At 36.5% G+C, this 19,062-nt stretch overlaps 1 protein-coding gene and 1 long non-coding RNA gene across 6 annotated transcripts; one reads left to right on the plus strand and one right to left on the minus strand.

The window, feature by feature from the left end:
• The first annotated feature begins 269 nt into the window (after window positions 1–269).
• LOC148594476 (uncharacterized) lies at window positions 270–11,477 on the plus strand. The gene is made up of 2 exons (XR_015913463.1): window positions 270–1,106; window positions 10,975–11,477. It is a non-coding gene; the product is annotated as an uncharacterized LOC148594476 (long non-coding RNA).
• On the minus strand, window positions 2,443–17,087 carry NEXN (nexilin F-actin binding protein). 5 transcript variants are annotated; one of them, XM_010226621.2, is made up of 13 exons: window positions 17,003–17,087; window positions 15,516–15,707; window positions 15,295–15,376; window positions 15,060–15,208; window positions 13,742–13,783; window positions 12,471–12,665; window positions 12,218–12,391; window positions 10,292–10,477; window positions 6,640–6,837; window positions 5,112–5,333; window positions 3,360–3,545; window positions 2,631–2,991; window positions 2,443–2,520 (listed from the first exon to the last, which is right to left on the minus strand). In XM_010226621.2, the coding sequence occupies exons 1-13, from the start codon at window positions 17,027–17,029 to the stop codon at window positions 2,507–2,509; spliced, it is 2,028 nt and encodes a 675-aa protein (XP_010224923.2). In that variant the 5' UTR covers window positions 17,030–17,087; the 3' UTR covers window positions 2,443–2,506. The 5 variants fall into 5 exon arrangements, with proteins under 5 accessions (XP_010224923.2, XP_088382207.1, XP_088382206.1 ...); XM_088526081.1 differs by lacking the exon at window positions 15,516–15,707; XM_088526080.1 differs by lacking the exon at window positions 13,742–13,783.
• Window positions 17,088–19,062: the final 1,975 nt, after the last annotated feature.

Consider the following 19,062-nt stretch of genomic DNA (forward strand, 5'->3'; position numbering starts at 1 on the left):
CTTGATGATTTGTAGCTTAATATATCATTCAGATTCATTTTTGACAAGTTAGGCGTGTACCATTTGGATTTTGATACTGTGAATTTAGTGTTGGGGTGAGTCATTTGTTCATTTATTTTTTTACATGCTGCCTTTTCTACAACTGTTGTTCCTAAAATATCTTAACAGCCTTTTACTTGTAAATTTAGCCAGTGGGAGGAAATAGAGAAGCAAAAGCCAGTTTGCTAGAATACTGTGAGTGTGTAGAAGGCTTGAGATGAGCTTAGCATTTGAGGTAGACCAACTTCCAGGCTGCTCACTGCGGGGGCTCCAGGCATGCTGCTTTGTACTGAGCATAGTGTTTGTTTTTTCTACTCTGTCCCCAAACTCTCAGCTCTTGGGAGAACAGAAAATGTTACTGGAGCTCTCCTGATTCAGTAAGAAAAAATGGACTTTCTTGGAAGTGTAATGATCTTGCCCAGAGGTGTCTCTAAACTTTTCCTGTTTTTTCTTCCCTTGAGTCCCACAAATAGTAGAATGCGAAGAGTACAAAACTTTAAAAGGGAAGCATAATGTTCAAAGTAGGAAACATGTTTTTCATGCCAGTTCCTGCATCATATGCTTTAAGACAGGACATGAAATAAAATGCCAGGTGGATAATCTTTTATCTAGCATGATCATATGCCATGTATTTGAAGTTGTTCAGGCAGACAATATCATTATTCACTGCACAGTCTCTCTTCAAATATCTCATCTTTTTACTAGCGGTTTGTTGGATTGGATGATAGAAACTGTTTCTCCCCTATTCCCTACAAAAGTAGCTTCTAAGTTTTTCATTGCATGCGTGCTAAAAGCTTTTTATTTTGCTTTTTTTTCTGGACATAGTGGGAGGAAGGGGGATCTGAGCCTTTCAGAAAGGATAAAACTGACAGGATTCCCTCTTCCCTAGTGATATCTTATAAAAATCTTATGTCTGCACAAATATTTCTCTTGCGTGCATGTGCAATGCATTTTCGTCCTGAGAAAAGTGTTCTCTGCAGAAACTACCGGTGTGTAAAAAGAAGATTGGCTTTAAAAGGCAACTGTGATGGGAACAGTGTCTTAGGGAGATGCAGCTTGGACTTGAGGTAAATTGAATGCTTTACGAAAATGTGGTTTTGAGCTTGCGTTGGTATTGTATGTAATATGGGTACACGTTAACTGTATAATGTTTTTTTGTATGGTTTTTCTCAATAAATGTAAACCAATGGATAATAATAGCAATGCTTTTGTCTCTTTTATGCTCCTACCCCTGCCCTCACTAACTTGAAATTGCAGCTTCAGAAAAACTGAATATAGCAGCAATTAATGTTTTGTGAGATGAACATCACCCACATGAAGTTAAACATATTCTTAATACTGCTATTAAAAATATTCACTCAAATAGCATACAGCTTATCAGGGAGTTTTTTCAGGATGTTTCAGAATCTGCAACTACTTTATTGAGGCAAAAGAAAAAATATATAAGGTAACTTTGTACAAGGAGCAGTCAGCAGACTGAGTTATGTAAAACCTCTTAAATCATTTTTTGGAGTGAGTGTGTATTATCTGCAACTTCCCCTGGCTCATGTTAATGCTCTACATCTGTTCTTCAGTTCAAAATTTTGATATTTTTTAGTAAAAGGTCTGACAGAAGCCTATGCTGAACCATTTAGATACTAGGCATGATGGTATTAGAACTTGGAGAAAAATAGTATTGCAAGCTTGGACAGACAGAGTTTGGAGATGCAGCAATAAATATACTGCAACGAGAGAGAGGAAGGTTGAAACACTAGGCTTTTGTTTGTTTATTTGTTTTTAGTAGTTTTAGTTTGAAACTTACTATTAAATTTGCTATGATTGGCCTATACTGTGTAGCCTACTGTTGATGTGCATTTTAGCAATGGAAAATTGACTTTTTAATAAGCAAATTCTCATACTCTGAAGATTACTGCAAGTCTTACAGAGATTGTATTTACTTTTGGATTTGCGATTTAAGTGTAAGTCTGGATTAAAAAATTAATACTATTTGAAACAAAACAGCAAACATAAGCAGTTACATAATCTTTTATTGTTTAGAAATAATACACTTTTTAAATTCCACCGATAAGTATTTCCTTTTCAGTTCAGTGCTTCTGGCTCAAATATTTAGTGTTCATGCAGAATATACCAGCATTTTGGACTACAACATAAGTTTCCTGATTGTTTATTTAGATTTACACTATTACACAATAGTTGGTCTTCAAATGTGGGAGCACTGTGATAATTCAGGTGTCTTTTTTTCTTTACTGATTTTTACTGCATTGATTTCTTGTTTTTAGCCTTCAATACTAAATTTCATTTGAGCAAGGAACCCTAGACACTTGCATAGCTCGCGGATTTATCTGGTGCAGGAAATGGCAAATCAATGTATTTCCCTGCTTTTTCTTTAGTTGGCCCCATCAGAGAAAGAGAGATGATGCAATAAGAAAGATTTGAGAGGAAGAAAGGTTCCAGCTAAAGCAGAGCATTAGTAGTCATCAGCTAGAAAATAAAAAGGGTTAAGAAAAAGATTAATCAATTATATTCAAAATAGGAAGGATGGAAGAAGAGTACTTGAGAATTGTTAAGCAAAGTAAAATATTAGCTCTTACTTTCAATGGTGAGAATACAGGTGCTAGCAGATGTGCCTCTGTTGTTGACTGCTTTACACATATATTCCCCTTCATCTTCTGGGAAGGTTTCTGGCAGGTAAAGGCAATAGGTTTCTCCTCTTTCAATGTACTGATAGTCCTCAGAGTCCTGCAGCATTTCCCCCTCAAACCACCAGGTGACTTCGGGTTTGGGCTCCCCGGTCACTTTAACAGTGAATCTCACTGGTTCGCCATCAACCACTGACGTGTTTTTCAGTGGCCTCTTGAACCAGGGAGCTCCAGATCGAGCTTGATCCTCCTCATCTTCGCAAGTAGAACCATTAATAATGCTTCCTTCCTCCTCCTCTTCCTCTTCTCTTTTCTGTTAAAATAATTTGGTTTAAAATATTTGAAGTAGCAACATAAAGAACAGCGATATGTATCTGGTTGCAGAAACACTCTGGTGTTTGAGAGGGCAGGTGCTGTGCCTAAGCTCACTGGATAACCAGGAATTGAATCTAGAAATGGAACAGGCAGTAAATTCTTTGGAAAAATGGATTTTAATGAGGCCAGAATCTAGGGACAAATATGGGCGTGAAGATATATATATATATATATATATATGTTTTTCAGACTTTCACAATGCCTCTGGCATTGTCGCCTTCAGTGTTCATTTAGGTGATTTAAACATCTATTTCACTAAGTTAACCGACACCCAGCTATGAACAAAAGGTACTCTGCAATCTATACCTTCTGTAGTGCAGCATCAATCTCTTTTTGTTCAAACTGCATGCGTAGTAATTTTTGCTCTTCGATTCTTCTCTGTTCTTCCTCTTCTCTGGCTCTTGCCATTTGCTCAAAACGGGCCTTCATGTTTACTTTATGAGTAAACGGAGCCTCAGATTTCTTGGCTGGTCTCACATCTACTTCATCATCCTTGCAAAGAAGAAAGGCTTTTTATTATCTTAAAATTTACAGGAATTTACAAACTAGTTGAGTTGGAAAGTAGTTCTTATTCAATGGAGCTGATTTTCAGAGGTTGATTTCATGTCAGGTTCGTTTAAAATCAAGTCTCCTAATGTCTATCGTGAGTTGTGCGATGCCGAGACATATCAAGGAAGGATGAACCTTAGTCTCTGAAGAAGGATTACCTTACAACACCTCATTTCATGACTGACTCTGAAAACTGGATTCAAGAAATGCTGGAACTGCATAAAATCCTAAACTGCAAATTCAGACATGTTTCTGGAATGTCCCACTCTGATTGCAGTGTATCAGTGGTTAACAATCATGCCACTGTAGAAGTACCTTTTGATTTTGGATTCAGTTGGAACTTTAAATACAGAAGAGATTATGGTAAAAAGAAAATTTAATTAATAAACTAAGAAAACAACATTTGAGTTTTTTTAAAGAACTTGCCACTTCTTGCAAGACTGTTGAAAAAGGACTAAGTAATGAATTGAGCTGCATGCATGCTGTGTGATTTATTGTTTCAAAAAAAGGGTGCTAATTCTCTTAGGTTTGCTTTCTTTTCCTTTTTCTTCCCTCTACTGCTAATCCTACAAAGTGGGTAGGGAGTGTGTGGGGGCAGACATGCTTCAGTGCTCCCTTTTCCTGTGCCAGGAAGAATTCTGCTTCCTGCTTCCTTAGTATCTTACTACCGAGATGCAGGTTGATCTTATATAGAAGCACAGTTGCAGTGCTGGTCACTAAATTAAAATATCAAAATAAAGCATAGACTTGCAGCCTACAGAAGTGCTGGCGTGGTATGGATATGGCTCTAAGTGAGGGTTGGATAGGAGTTATCCCTGTTAGGAGTTTCCTGTACTGCCATGTGGACACATGAGCTTTCCTTCAAGAGTCGTGGTTTAGGTTGCAGAGGATGGTGCTGTCTTACCTGTTAAAGGGAAAGCTCCACCTCCTGCTTTCCCCTTCTGAGAGGATAGAGAAGGATTCCTATCAAAAGTGTGGATAGCAGTCCTACTTCCCTGCTGTGCCCTGGGGAAGCAAGTTAAAGATCCTCTCTCTGACCTTAAAAAGGGCAAGGGCTTCATCTGTAAGTGGTAGTGCTGTTCTGCTTTTAATTCACTCGCTCAGTGGAGAATGAGTGAGTTTAGAAGGACAAGCAATTTCTGTGCCCGTTAATAGCACATAAGCTCTCTAACATGGCTGCTGCAGTCTGGTGGCCTGGCAGGTTGAAGTTGTTACGAGACTGAATTGAGGACCTGAAGCAGAAAAGATTCGTAAGCAGATGACTGGTAATAAAGGGATGCTCCTATCCCTGCGGAACACTGAGGTGAGATTTGTCTCATGTGTTCAAGGAGGGAATAGGAAATTAGGGGGAGAATCCTTTTGGAGACAGAGCAGGCTGCTAAAGAAGTAGCATTAGTCACTCACCCTGGGTCACCAGTCTCCTAGCCAAGTTCCCTCTTGCAACGGAGGAGGATGATCTTTGTGATCACAAGGCTCTGTTGAGTGTCATGTGCACAGAACAGCGCTTACCTCTTGGAATTTTTCTGCTTCCCTTTCTCTTATTTCTTCATCCATTGCTCTTCTCTTGGCTCGCTCTTCTTCAATCTTTTTCTGTATTTCTTCTTGAGACAATTGTCCTATTTTTTCAAATTTGCTTTTTAAATTCTTTGCCTGAATGGAGCCACTTCTTTTTAACTTCATTAATTCTTCATATTCTTTGCTTAGTTCAAAAGTTTCAGACTCTTCTTCTAACTGTAGAGAAATTACAAAATGTGAAGATCAAAAATGTCCAGGTTATTTACACTATGTGTTTTTACTACCACAAATAAGTGTAGCTTAATATACTTAATTCTTAGCTTGGAGGTATTCTGAATCTCTCAGCGAGGATCTTTCCCCTCTGCTTTTTCTTTTTTCTTTTTTCTCTCTCTTTTTTTTTCTTTCTTTCTTTCTTTCTTCTCTCCACCCTAAATCTTCCAAATTCCTTGTTTCTAAACTAGACACAGACTTCAAAATCCCTTGCCTTCAGTAAAAGCACTTCTCGGGTGTTGCTTTAGTGAAGCCTTTATTCAAGATTTCAGCCTTGGAAAATCAGATATTTAGCAACACAATATACATGCAGAGCTGTTCCAGTGAACACAAACCTAGTTGTTACTGTGGTGGGACTTGGGTTTGTTTTTAATGCAAAGAGGTTTCAGGATGCTATCGCTGGGAAACTGAAATGACAGTTCCTGTAGTTGAACCAGATCTGATGCTCTAACTGTTGATACTTAACTCTCTTCCCTCTTTTCATTTATTACCTCTGACTGGCAGATGGATATACATTTGGTAGGATGTCCCTGTCTTTCCCTTCTTCTCCCGGATGTAATGCAAAATTTACTTGAAAAGTTCACAAGCTGGAGCCCTTATTACTCATACTAGCCTCTCTAAAAAGAGAGAAGAGTGTTCAGAATTAATATAAAAAGCGAATAATATTTTTAGACTTGCCACTTGCGAACAAATCAAATTGAAGTATGAAGTTCATGAATGTGATGTTTTAGCCCTTTGGTATGTGAAGCAAATCGTATGTGATTCTTAAAATCCACCGGGACAGTCTCCATACCCTTGATACAGTGACTGGCCAAAACTTGGGGCCACTGTAATGCTTTATAATTACTTAACACTACATTTCCCTGAAAAAAAGTTGGAAAAATAACAAAGATTAGAATATTGCTTCTGATTTGGGATGAACTAGATATTTGTATTATCTAAAACCTGTAAATAACCATTTTAGTAATACAGCAGAATTTGCAGAATTCACAGTAAAAAAAAAAAAGGTAAAATTACAAATCTGACATTTTGTGTTTTCACTTAAAGGTTGGTAAGGAATGAAGTATACTTTCCTAGTGGAGTAGTCATTAAGAATCTTATACTTGATATGTTTTTCATTCTTCTTTCATGCTTTTCAAGTAAGAATCAAAGTTCTGATAAAAATTACTCTACAAGGAATTTTTCATTGTAATCAAACTTTGAACCATTACATTTTTATTCTGAGGACACTTAACATTTCTGTTGTACAGACCTCTCCCATTTCCTCTCTCAGCTGTTGAAATTCTTGCTTTTCCATTTCTAACTTTTGCCTGCGCTCTTCTTCTGTGCGTCTCTTCTCTTCTTCCATTTTTTGTCTCAGCAACGCCTCAAAATTAATTTCCAGTTTACCAGGGATGAGAGATTCTTGAGAAACTGTTTTAAACATTTCTGGTGATTCATCATCCAGCACCTGCTGGAAATGTAGATAATTAATGATGCAGTCTGCAGGTACTTGGGATAAAATCATAGCAAGCCTCAGGCATTTCCCATATGTAAAGCTAACCAGGTGAGAGGTCCTCTAAATGGAGCTTTGGGACCTGAAGCAATTCACTGCTGTTTACTTCAGACTGTCATTAGCTAAAATGCCTGTATAAGAACACGTCATTGCTGCTAACACTGCAATACAAACGTGTCATCTTCTCTAGGTAAGCTGCGTCCTGTTCCTTTTTTTTTGAACTCTGATAAGTTAGTATTCCCAATAAGCATAATGGAAAAATTGCCTACAGGAAACTTGACTTATACAAAAGCTGAATATACCAAATTATGTAGCCAGCTTGTTTTGTAGGACGTAGGAGCAAAGTTTTCCTTCTCTCTCCCTTCCTTTTCCTCAAGGCTACAGCATAAAACTGTGGTTTGCTGCTTACTATGTGCAATGAGGCCAGATATTTATTTAGAACTGAGCGATCATGTTTTTTGGCACTGTTATATCAGTAGCATTGAAAAGCCTGCATCAAATGTGCCTTAACTACTCTTGGGAATACTTTATATTTATCAAGTACATCCTAAAATGATTAAGTGAGCAAGACTTTCATTCGAGATAAATTTTTGACTTGCTTTATAAAGGAGTAGAAAATACACAAATAGTATTTTAAATGATTCTTTGTGCTCACTTTGCAGTTCCCTGTGTACTGCTGCACAGCGCTTGGGTAACCTTCACTTTTCACTGCTGTTCAGGGCTGTTTTGTTTGCTGTTTTGTCTGCTCTCTAGTAGGGCAACTTTGCCTCACAATGGGTTGTTGTTGTTTTGTTTTTCCTCCCCTCTCCATGGTTCTTCCAGGTTTTTGGACCAATCTCTTTCCTCCTGTTAGTCACCACATCTTCCTTCACTGCTTCCCCTGGAGTAGTTAAACTTAGAGCTGAAGTTCAGCTCCACCATTCCTTCCATTCTCCATTTGTTTTGCACAATAAAAAAATATTTGCTGGGATTGTCAGGAAGTGGGATGAGTAAAGTATTTTCTTTAATGAATATAGGACATGCATACCTGATTTTTCAGAGGCTAACTATAGCTAAATCAGTAAAGAAATATTAATTTTTTTTGCTGTTGATACATTAGTCGGTATGGTTATCACCCCAGAAAGATGTACAACCTAACTGATAAGGAGAAGCAGGAATCTAGACTTGACTAATGCACACATTTTTAAGCTTTTTTTTTTAAAAAAAAAATGTGCATGGGATAAGCACGTGTCTCTGTTCTGCCCTTAGTTTTTGAATCACTGTTAGTAAGCTCTTAAAGTCAGTCAACCTCTTGCTGTCTAAAAGCAAAGGGGGAAAAATGAGTGGAATCGTAAGGTGCGTAACTCTCAGGGTTAGTTCACTGAACGGTTCAGAATATTTTAGCTGTATTTTGTGAAGAATATCATGTATTTTTGTGGATTTTTTTCTGCAATCCAGTAATAGAGGGCAGTGGGAAGCAGTTCTATAATAGTTTGGTTGGGGTTTTTTTATTTGTTTTTTGTAGCACCATGGATCAATTTTTCAGTGGACAAATAGGGGTTGATAAAAAGAAGAATGGATTTTTGTTCATACTAAGACAGGTTTCTTCATGTAGTATCTTTAACAGAAAGACACTGACTGGTGCTTAGATGAATGCTCTGTTATAACAATAATGGAGTTGGTGAGAACTGGGTGTGTTGCAGAAGAAACCATGAAGTAGGGAGATAATTTCAAAAAATGTGAAAGTGTTTTTTGTTTCTAGTAGTAGTATTGTCACTTCTGTGTGTATAGTTTCAAAATTTTATATATAATATGCAAAAGCTTCTAAAAACTATGTCCTTAAATGGGAATAGAGTGTTTTATATTTGAGCTGTACTGGTTCTGGAAGAGATGTCAGGGGTACTCTGAAAATACTGAGCAGCACATCTGTGCAGATGTGGGGAATGATGAGAGGAGGAGAGGCTTGGGCTTGCTGTCTCCAGTTCAGGAAATAGAGTGCAGGGCTCAGTCAGGAATGATAACCAGCAGGAATGAACATGCTGACAGCATAGGGCTCAGGTAACTTTTTGCATTATTAAACATCTTCACTGTCTGTTGTGAATAGTTCAGTTACAGACTCCATGCTGCAGCTAATGGATTAAATCCTGTTTAATCAGGGAGAGCTTTCTTGCTTGGATCCTTAGGCTCGTGCTAGGTAAGGGAGAAGGGATTTGCAGGAAGGCAGCACAAAGCAGAAGACAGAACGTGGGTACTTTGACTTTTCGTAAAGACTAATGACAGGTGCTGGGCAGTAGTGATTGCTTTTTTTCCTAGAGGTCTAAGCTTCTGCTTTCTTTCCTGTGTTTTTGGAGGTGTAGATGGATCACAAACCACCCCTTACTGTGCAATATCAAGTATAAATTTGCCTAGCAGTTTGAGTAGACCTGGTGAGGAGAAGCATTGTCTTTGGGCTAGCTTCAGCCAGAGGGAGCACTGTTAGCAGTGTATATCTTTCACTTAATGTGCTACAGGTATTACTTTCAATTTGGAAGAAAATAAAATTATCATCTGCTGTTGGGTCTTTCTGAATCAAACCACAGGCAGAAGTGTAGAAAGAGACCACGAGGCAGGCAGGTGGCTCTGCAGCTTTGTGGGGGATGTCTTGCACTCAATCTTGAAACTGACAATAGTTAGTTTTAACTGGTATTTGTCCAATCTAACATCCACAAATAATAGTCTAGCTAATTCCCGAAAGTCTGCTAAAACTTGAAGCTGTTGGAATAAGCATGAAAAATACAATATGAAAAATACAATAAAAAGTTAAAGAAAATAAAAAAGAATAATCATAGGGATCTGTAGATGTTAATCATTTGCAGACTAAAATACCTTATCAAGAATTGTCTTAACTGCAAATTCAAAGCAAACTGATGCCTTTTTATGCTTACCTAACCCAGCAATGAAACATAATAATCAATTAGGTGAGTTCAGCCTTCTCAATAGTTTACTTCCTAATAGGCTACAGATGACTACAGAGTTTGTACTTTCAGGGAGAACCTTTCCACTACAGCATTATTTTGGCCTTGGCTGGTATTGGTGGGCACACTTCAAAGTAGGGTGATTAATCTGAAGAAGTGAAAACGGAGCTAAAGCTAAGAAACTAAACAAAACACAAAGAAACCTCCTTGGGAAAACATTTTGTTTTCCAAATTTGTTTCATCCAGCAGAAAGCTTAGATGGAAACAATTTATTTAATATCCTTTCTAGTGCTGTTATGAGAATGGGTATTCTGTGGTACATTTTGGCATACTAACTTGATTTAATCTCCAACAACTGTTAGTAAGTTTAATTAATGGAAGAATTAATACACATTCTGAACTGCGTCTTTTCCCAGAGCCTTTTTTGTCTATTTCAGGATGGAGACTCAAGTAAAATCCTAAACTAAATACTGTACCATATTCTTCCTTGCTTCAGCAAATGCTCTTTTCTCCTCTTCTATGCGTCGTCTTGCTTCTTCTTCTGCTTTCCTCTTTTCTTCTTCTCTCCTCTGTCTTTCCATCTCCTCAAAACTGAGCTTGAGTTTACCAGGGCGGAATTCCTTAACAGAATATTCAGATTCTTCATCGGCACTTTCATTTATCTTTAGAGGGGAAAAAAATAGAAAAGCCCTCTCTAAATATAGCAGTTCTCTCTACTAGTTACATATTCTGTGAATTCCACTCTGCTCTTGTATTAGTATTTTTTTCTTCTGGGGGAAAATAATTTGCTTCCTATAATAAATCTTTGCGCCTTGATTTTAGTGGGAGGGAGGAGCAACTTGCTGGACAAATATAGTTCAGAATCCAATACAAAACCTCTGTGTTTTTTTAATGCTGGTTGAAGGTACAAAGAATTATCAGAAAAAGGCTAAACAATATCTATTTCATGGTTTCAAAGTTGGATCATTGACTGAATGATCAGTCTCTATTTACTTTCTTTACATCACTTTTGTAAACCTTTATTGTGGAGTCTTTGTATGTTTTTTTCCCTGTTGCACTTATGAATTGGAAAAAAAAAAGGCTGTAGAGTTTTATAGAAAAGCTAAATTAGTTAAATGCCATCTGGACTAATAAGAAACTATTTTGCTTCTTTTCTTAGGCCTTTAATCATCACTGAAGAAAGGGAAGGGGGATGTGCCAGTCTCTTCACTGTGGCTTGTCTCCAGTAGACACTATCTACTAGGAGAAGCCTGTGATTTGTAAACTGCAATCAGGAAAAAATGAAAGCACCATCCTTGGAAGCAGCTCAGATAATTTGTCAATGGAGGAAATTGACTGATATTGGTACTCCACATTTCTGCATCCTGCAAGCAACCTTGGGACTGGTATGTTGGGCACACAAGGGAATTACAGAAACCATGAATTTGGAATGCATAGGAGGAGAAGGCATTGAAAGAATTGAACTGCTAAAACTGTTCATGTAAGAAAACTTTTAACTCCAAACTGTGACAACCACTGGTATCAGCTGATACTGCATGGTATAGAGACTAGAAGAGGGGAACTTGGTTTTGTTTCCTTATATATAGAATTCATAAATTCATCTTGTTTTCTGTTGCTTGATAAATAGGTACATATAGATAACGGCTGGAGATGGGAGCAAAACTTCAACTAGAATTTTAAAGTTCTTTCTTTTTTGGGGGTAGGATTTTTGTTGCTTTTTGTTTCCTTTTTTAGAATATTATATTTTTTTAATGTTATATATTGTCATCTTGAATGTCATCTTGAGCTGTTTGTCTAGGACTGTTCACTCATAATTAAGCTACTCTTTTTTTAAAGTTAAAGTTTAACAAAGCCCTAGAAAGAGAATTTTTAAATATTTCCCAAGACATGGAACTCCAAAACTCATTAACCTTTCTTATATGTGAAATAATAAAGGACTTAATGATTAGGACTGTACTGATGTTAAATACAGAACTTCCAAATATTTTGAAAATATAGATGTGATGAAATAAAAACAGCTAAACTTTCTAGTGCATCTTATGGTAGTATTAATACTAATTATTAATCTAATGTGATCAAAGAACAAACCATAGAGGTACATTTATAGTTGACAAAATAATTCTGACATGCTAAAAAATATATGGAGGCAGTTTTGCATGTAATACAAAAGGAGGTTTCCTGGTTTGACTAAAAGATTGTCTACATTATACCCATATGGTTGTTAAATTAGAACTACGGCCAAAAGCATGTATTTTAAAATCAGCGATAATACAATTTTCAAACTCTGTGACAGATTGAAATAAGAATTAATTATAAGAATAACCAGATAGAGGAAAGAAGGTAAAGGTGAAATTCCTTCTTCTGTGAAATTCTGTAAGGACATGAACAAAACGGCTATTTACCATTTGCAGTCTGGCTTCTTCAAAGGCACGTTTTTCCTCTTCCAAACGCTGTCTTGCCTCTTCCTCTGCTTGCCGCCTTTGATTTGCCTGTCTCTGTCTTTCAAGTTCTTCAAATGTTACTTTCAGCTTACCAGGAGAAAGAGGCTCTTGTGTTTCATTATCTGTGTTCTCACTCTGTGTAGCACGAAGGAAATAGTTACATTTTGAATAGGACATTTTTTTTTTCTTTAGAATTTTTAGATGAATAGTTTACCATGACAAATGAAAGGCACTTGGCTTCTTTAAGGGGTTGTTTGTGTCTCTCATAGTTTAGCTTCTTTTCTTCATCATCTCTCTGTGTTTGTTCCGCTCTTTCTTTTCCTGTGTTCTCAAGGTTTATTTTCATCTTTCCAGGTATTTTGGTGGGCTTTACAGGCACTACTGTAACCAGCAGTGAATCATCCCCCTCCTGTCCAAAAAGATTATGTATATTTATGATACTTTAGACAAACTCCTTCTAGAGGACTTCTAGACAAACTCCTTTCTACTGAAGTTGCCACTTTCACCTGTGTGCACCAAAGCTTCCAACAGAATTACTTGTATTGGGTATTAATGATAAGAATAAAACTCATCTGCCTGTGACAATCACTAGTTTTCATGTGTTATCTGAAGATCATCAAGAAGGAGTTATATTTTAAACATGATTGCCAGCAAACTCCTTAACTTCTGTACAAAAATATTTGTAGTTTGGAGAAGAGGTGAAACTGTGAATACATAACAACTGTAGCTATATTCAACTTCCAGTCCTATATGTATTCTATAAAGGATACGCTATATTAGAATAAGCCTATACTTTGACAGAGAATATGTAGTTTGTTGAACAAACAACTTTTTGAAGCATTTTGCTGCTTTGAAACTATTAATGCCATAATAAACTTCACTCAAGTTTTTCACAATACCATGATGAAGGATACTGTCAAATAAATTTAACATGATTTTTTTCCCTGAAAACTTCAGTAGAAACATGATTATCTTGTGTCAGTGAAAGACAGCGGGGCCTTGGGCTTGGCTTTTCTGAAATAAAACTTTTACTTGCAAGTCTTAAAGCCCAAACCCCTCTGTTAAATTAATTTTCAATAAAAGGAAGGAAGAAATAAAGAGTTGTCTAAGCAGTTGACTAAGATGTTCAAAACTCTGCATATTGACAGAATCCTCTTTTAATTTCAAGCTTAAGGCAAAGAGCTTTAGAATAACACTTTTCAAACCTAGAAGCTTCAGAGTGAGGCCAAATGGCACTGATAAATTATTCTGGTGGCTCTGTATATTTAAGTTTGGGATGTCTCCTGGCCACACATTAACACTCTAGACACTTTTAACTTTCAATACGTTGACCTCAAACACACATCTTGTATGCTGTAGAAAGTTCTTAGCTCCTTGGTGGAATATTAAAAATTCGTGTGCCCGTTTTTCCCCAGCCCATGTGACCACAATAAAACAAAGTGAATAAAAATGTAGGTGAGCGTTTCTTTAAAAAAATCTGATTACCTCTTCTCCTGATTCAGTTCCCGTATTGTTTAAGTCATCAATCTATTAAATGAGAATTTCATATGATTACATTACTTTGGCTCTTTGCCTTAGATTTGCAAACATAAAAATGGAAATTCATTTTGTATCAGTGATATGTATGAAACACATTGACAAGAGATTTTTATGATTGAACCTTTGCAGTATGTTTGAACTCCTGATAGAGAGTAGCTAATGGGTGGACAGCTGGGGGGCCTGACACCAAAACATCATACTTGAAAGCACCCCCCCCCAAGCCCACCTAATGCTTTGGGGCTAAACTGAGGAAAGTAATTTAGGTGTCTGTTCTTCATGTGAACATTCCATAACTGTGTAAAAAGTTAAAGCAAAATCACTGTTTCTGATCCAAGCAATGTTGTCTGTCTTTGACTTAACTCCCTGCAAAAAACCTGTAGCTGTATATCTTTTAATATTAGAAATTAACTGATATATTGAGATACTAAAACTAACATACTTAGTAAAATTCTATATGCTAGATATTTCTGTCTTTCAAAATAGATTAAATGTATAACCATGTTAAGTAGAAAATATTATTCAAATCGTTGTGGAAAAATGACTCCTCTTAAAACAAAAGCAAATCTAGATTAAGTACTGCTATCTCTTGTAATATTTGTATGGTTCTAGACTGTCTTTAGATGTTTACTCTCACTGCAGAATTTGCAATACTGAAGAAAATTACAGAAGGAATTTAATATGATGTATGAATACAGAATTCTACAAATGCAATTTACTTCATTGTCGTCAACAAAAGTGTGAGCCTGTTCACAAACATATGTAACAATTCCTAAAGTGATGAAAGAATAAAAGACTAGCTTTGCGATTTTAATGGAATTAGCATCTTCTTTTGTGTATTTATGCCTTTTTCGCATTTCTGTTTACTTGCCTCAGTTCGTCTATTAGTGAACTGTATTTGCCAACTTAAAACCAACAAAATGCCCAAAATAAGAGTGGGTACAGTACAATAAATAAATACATAATTTCAGATTAGTTTATTGAATTCTATAAACTCTTCTATGCATATGACATTCTACCCTATTCACATTCCTGCCTGGTTTATGCCTGCCTGGTTTCATATATAACTCAAGGTCAGTATTTTAAAAAATTGTTACTCTAAGTAATTATCTTTACTTTCTTCCATGCTTCCATCCAGCATATCCCTTGTATACCATTACAATCAGAAACCTAAGACTAACCAGTTAAAACTGCTGATCACTATTAACTTTGTACGCGTTTTATAGTTTATAATTATGTCCTTACTGTTTTGATCAGACAGACATACCTCCTGGGCTTTTTTTGCCAATTCTCTTTGAATTTTCCTTTTCTCAATCATATCTTGTTCAATTCTGCGTTTTCGTTCCTCTTCCGTTCTTTTCCGTTCTTCTTCTTGCCTTTGCTTTTCCATTTCTTCAAATTTGCCTTTAACAGTTCCTTTGAATATGAAATGCACAATTCAATATTTAGATCAAATACTTAACTAGTGAGTTGTGTGTCTTTTAAAGTTGTTCCTCTCTTACCTATGAGCTTTGGAACATAACCTTTTTCTATTTTAGATGATTTTGCATCATCGTCTTCATCAGATGCAAGTAGTTCCTTCATCTAGTTAATTAAATACAAAAAGTGAGCTATCTTTATACCCTTAGATAAAACTCCACTATTACAGTCTTAAAATAATTTGAAAAATTGTCACACATAACATTTAATATTAATATAACAAAATATTTGCAAAGAAAATGACCTCCTGCTTCCTCCTGTTCCATTCTCTCTCTCTAACATATTGTTCTTTTCTTCTTTGCTTTTCATCTCTAGATCGCCTTTGATTTCTTTCTTCCCTTGCTTTCTGCATAGCTTCAAATTTATCCTTTACATCACCCTTGTGAAGCTTGGGCACATAGGATTTTTGGACTGGTTTAGATGAGGAAAGCAGAATCTTGGTGAAGATAAAGAAGAAATGAAGATAAGAAAAAAAAAGTTGAAACAGATGGACAGACATTTTTATAGACTGGATTAGAAAGACAATAAGAATATAAAACAGAAGTGCATTTGGGATATGAAGTTTGTGCCACTAGCCATCACCCATCAAGCATCTCAATATATTTCACTGTATTTATTCATAATTAAACAGCAATAAACACTGCAATAAAACAGCAATAAAAAACAAATCAACCCCCCTCAAAAAACCTTTGAACCTTAAACTTAGGGTTTTATGTAATTGTAACAGACAACTCAGTAACTAAGTCTATTAACTAAGTGCACGTATACTTAATTTCTCCAGCTTTAAAAATTATATTGTATAATGTGTGTGTGTGTATATATATTTGGAATCATAAGCATTGAAAACAAAAACAGAAGAGCCAGTAGCCCCATGGTTAAAATAAGTATAAAGACGAATGTAACGTATGTCTATTTTCTTCTGCAACTCTTGAATTTTTTTTTTAAATGATACTATTTCATTTAAAACTTTAAATACTTTCCATACTCTTTTTAATATTTAGGGAACTTCATAGGTCCAGTGATACGATCTAACGTATCAAGATTGCTGCACCCTCAGGAATCCCATGTTGATGAAGCTAATGGATAGTTCTTTGCCGATACTGAAGCTGTGTGTATTGGTTCCAAGTAATAAGGGAGATACCCACTTTTCAGAAGTACTTCGGTTTTTGTCCCTTTTTACTGTAGTCACTATAGAAATACAGCATAGTTACACTGAGAAAATTGGCTGAAAACATTCCCTATTTCGTTTTTTCTACCTGAACAAAGAGTAGATGGTATAAAAATGCATTTCCATTTGTTCCTGTTGTTCATTGGATCTTTAGGTAAGAGAAATACTTTAAGTAGCTCATTATTTAAATTTTCTAGTTAGAGGAAAACATTGCTCTGAATTTTCTCTGTCCCTTTTTTAATATTTTTCTTAACATACTGTTAATTTTGTTTTGCCTTCCCCCTCCGTATCTTTTAATAACCTTAAAACATATTTCACACATTCCATCAAAGCAGATGAACTTCCTTAAGTCCCTTTCAAGTGCCTGTCCTCTTAAAACAACAGGGTACATTCTCAGCCCTTTCCTGGGTCCTTCTGCTAATGGCCTTCCTGTGCTCGCCAGCTGGACTTGCAGCAGAACTGCCTGTCCCTTACCAGGGTCTGTAATAGCCCTTTGTCTTTTTGCAAGCATCATTTGTAAATCATGGCACTATGCTCGTTATTTTAAAATAATCAGTACATACCTCAGTCTTCTGCGCAATGTCATTCATGGCTACTGCACTGCAATCTTCACGTGGTCTATTTAAGATTGCTTCCAGTTTTTACCTGTAAGAAACAGTCATGGTTATACTATTTTCCTAACCGCTGCTTTAATCATCTTCCTGCAAGCAAGTTTGTATAAGCTGAAGTGAGCGTATCACAATTTCATTTGGTCCTTTGAGGCTCTTGCCAGGACATGAAATTAGGTTCTAAATATGGAACAATAATTAAAAGGACTAGCTTACAATTCACTATTCATGTTCCTCTATAATAGACCTAGCTACCGGGTTTTAATTTTCATTAAAAAAAAATAAAAAATAAAAAAAAGGCACATAACAGCCTTTGGGGCCAGGCACCGGCTGACCCACGCAGAGGGTTACGAAACTGTTTTTCTCAAAGCTTCAGCCAGCAGCAAGGAACGTGCTGCGCTGCCGGCCACGCCGCTCCGGCCGGGGAGCTCTTGTCGCTGCACCCAGGCCAAAGCTCCCTCGGAGCCTTCGCACCCTGCACAGAGGATGGGTGTCTCCGTAGTGGGGGCAGCTGCCACCACTGCAGAGCTGCAACCGGAATTCCTGCTCCTGGGAATGTCCCTCTTGCTTCACAGCGAGACTGGTGGCTCCAGTAAGTGTCCTTCAGCCAGCAAATGGACACCAAATAATGCTTTCCTTTCTCCTGCTGTTGTTCTAGCAATGAATTGTGCTAAAAAATAGGAAGTGCTCAGGTATTTTAGAGTTAGACAAGTCATATATACACCTTAGAAAAATATTTAGATCATTTAGTTGTGCACTAGAACTTGCATTGCATTATTCAAGAGAACAACATTTCAAATTTTGAATTACACTATTTTTATAAAACTAATCAAAAAGTGCTTAAAAAGCTGAGGGAAAGCCCACATTTATCACTGGGCCTATAGAGGCCCACCAGTTTTCACTCTGGTAGAGAAGCAGCGCCACTTCTTCCCGTACATGTGCAAGGGAATAAAGCAGTGCCTGAGGTTTCACCTCTTGGTTATTTCATCAGCTTTGGTGGACAGCCAGAGGGTCACCAATATAGCTGCCTACCTACCAACACCAACTGCAGTAGTCCTCTGTGAGTAATAAGGAGGAACAAAACCGGTGAATTTAGACACGGGATCACAGCAGTGTGAGGGATAGCATAAATAATAAATAGATAATGAAATGAAATAGCATAAATAAATAGATAATGAAAATGCAATGGGAATTTTGAAGAAGAAAGAGCATCTTTGTAAAGTAAATGTCAAAACGATTTTAAAGGTGTGTGTTTTTCTGTGCTTAAGTTACGGAAAAGGTGGTAAAGGCTTAAAGTCACTTCAATAATTTTCCCAACCCTCTGCACTCACTGCTAGTTTTCATATAGTTCAGTTCTATAAAACCTGAATTTACGGTAAAATTTCTGATCTTTCACTATGCTAAAACAAAACTTCGGGACTCAGTGTGCCAAAATGGTTATGTATTCTTTAAAAGTTATAGTGAAATACAGGTACTTATTTTTGATTTTTAAGTTTGAAACAATAAAAAGGAAAATAAATTTAGTTTGGTTACTAGTTGCTAGCAACTGGATACCTTTGTTTGTGGTAAAGTCTCATTAATTCACTGATTTGTAAATTTAACACAAATGAATAAGTTATTTAAAAATATTTTATCAAATATGCTAATCATATGCCCCCTGAGAATTGAATTATTCATCACTTAAAGGAATATCACCTTTACTGCTTTGTAAATCTTTGTGATATCTTTAAGAAACAAAATAACAGAGCCAAAAACAAGCATAAAACGAACCCAGTAGTCTATTTTCGTTTTCCAGAACTTAATCCAAAATTCAGAGCAGTCCTTAAGAAACAAACTAACAGAAGACTTCAGTGTTTTCTGGTGCTGCTGTAGCTGTAGAAATTGAGTGAGATCCATAAGTATTTTGGAACGCTTTTCCACATCATAGCCATATTAAAATACAGGAGTTTGAAAGAGTGCTAAGCTACCAATATCTGCCCTGATTTACAAATCCTAAACTTCATATTCAGCTCTCT

This window comes from Tinamus guttatus, unplaced genomic scaffold (assembly GCF_059628265.1).
Source record: "Tinamus guttatus ecotype Peru unplaced genomic scaffold, ASM5962826v1 Tinamus_guttatus_pri_ptg000242l, whole genome shotgun sequence".
Taxonomy (NCBI): Eukaryota; Metazoa; Chordata; class Aves; order Tinamiformes; family Tinamidae; genus Tinamus; species Tinamus guttatus.

Bases quoted from the DNA above. Each gene is read 5' to 3' on its own strand.
- NEXN (XM_010226621.2), bottom strand. From the start codon at position 17,029: ATGAATGACATTGCGCAGAAGACTGAG. The intron at 12,392-12,470 runs GTAAACTATTCA...CGTGCTACACAG, and splicing joins AGTGCCTTTCATTTGTCATG to AGTGAGAACACAGATAATGA. The intron at 6,838-10,291 runs GTACAGTATTTA...CATTTCCAGCAG, and splicing joins CTGAAGCAAGGAAGAATATG to GTGCTGGATGATGAATCACC.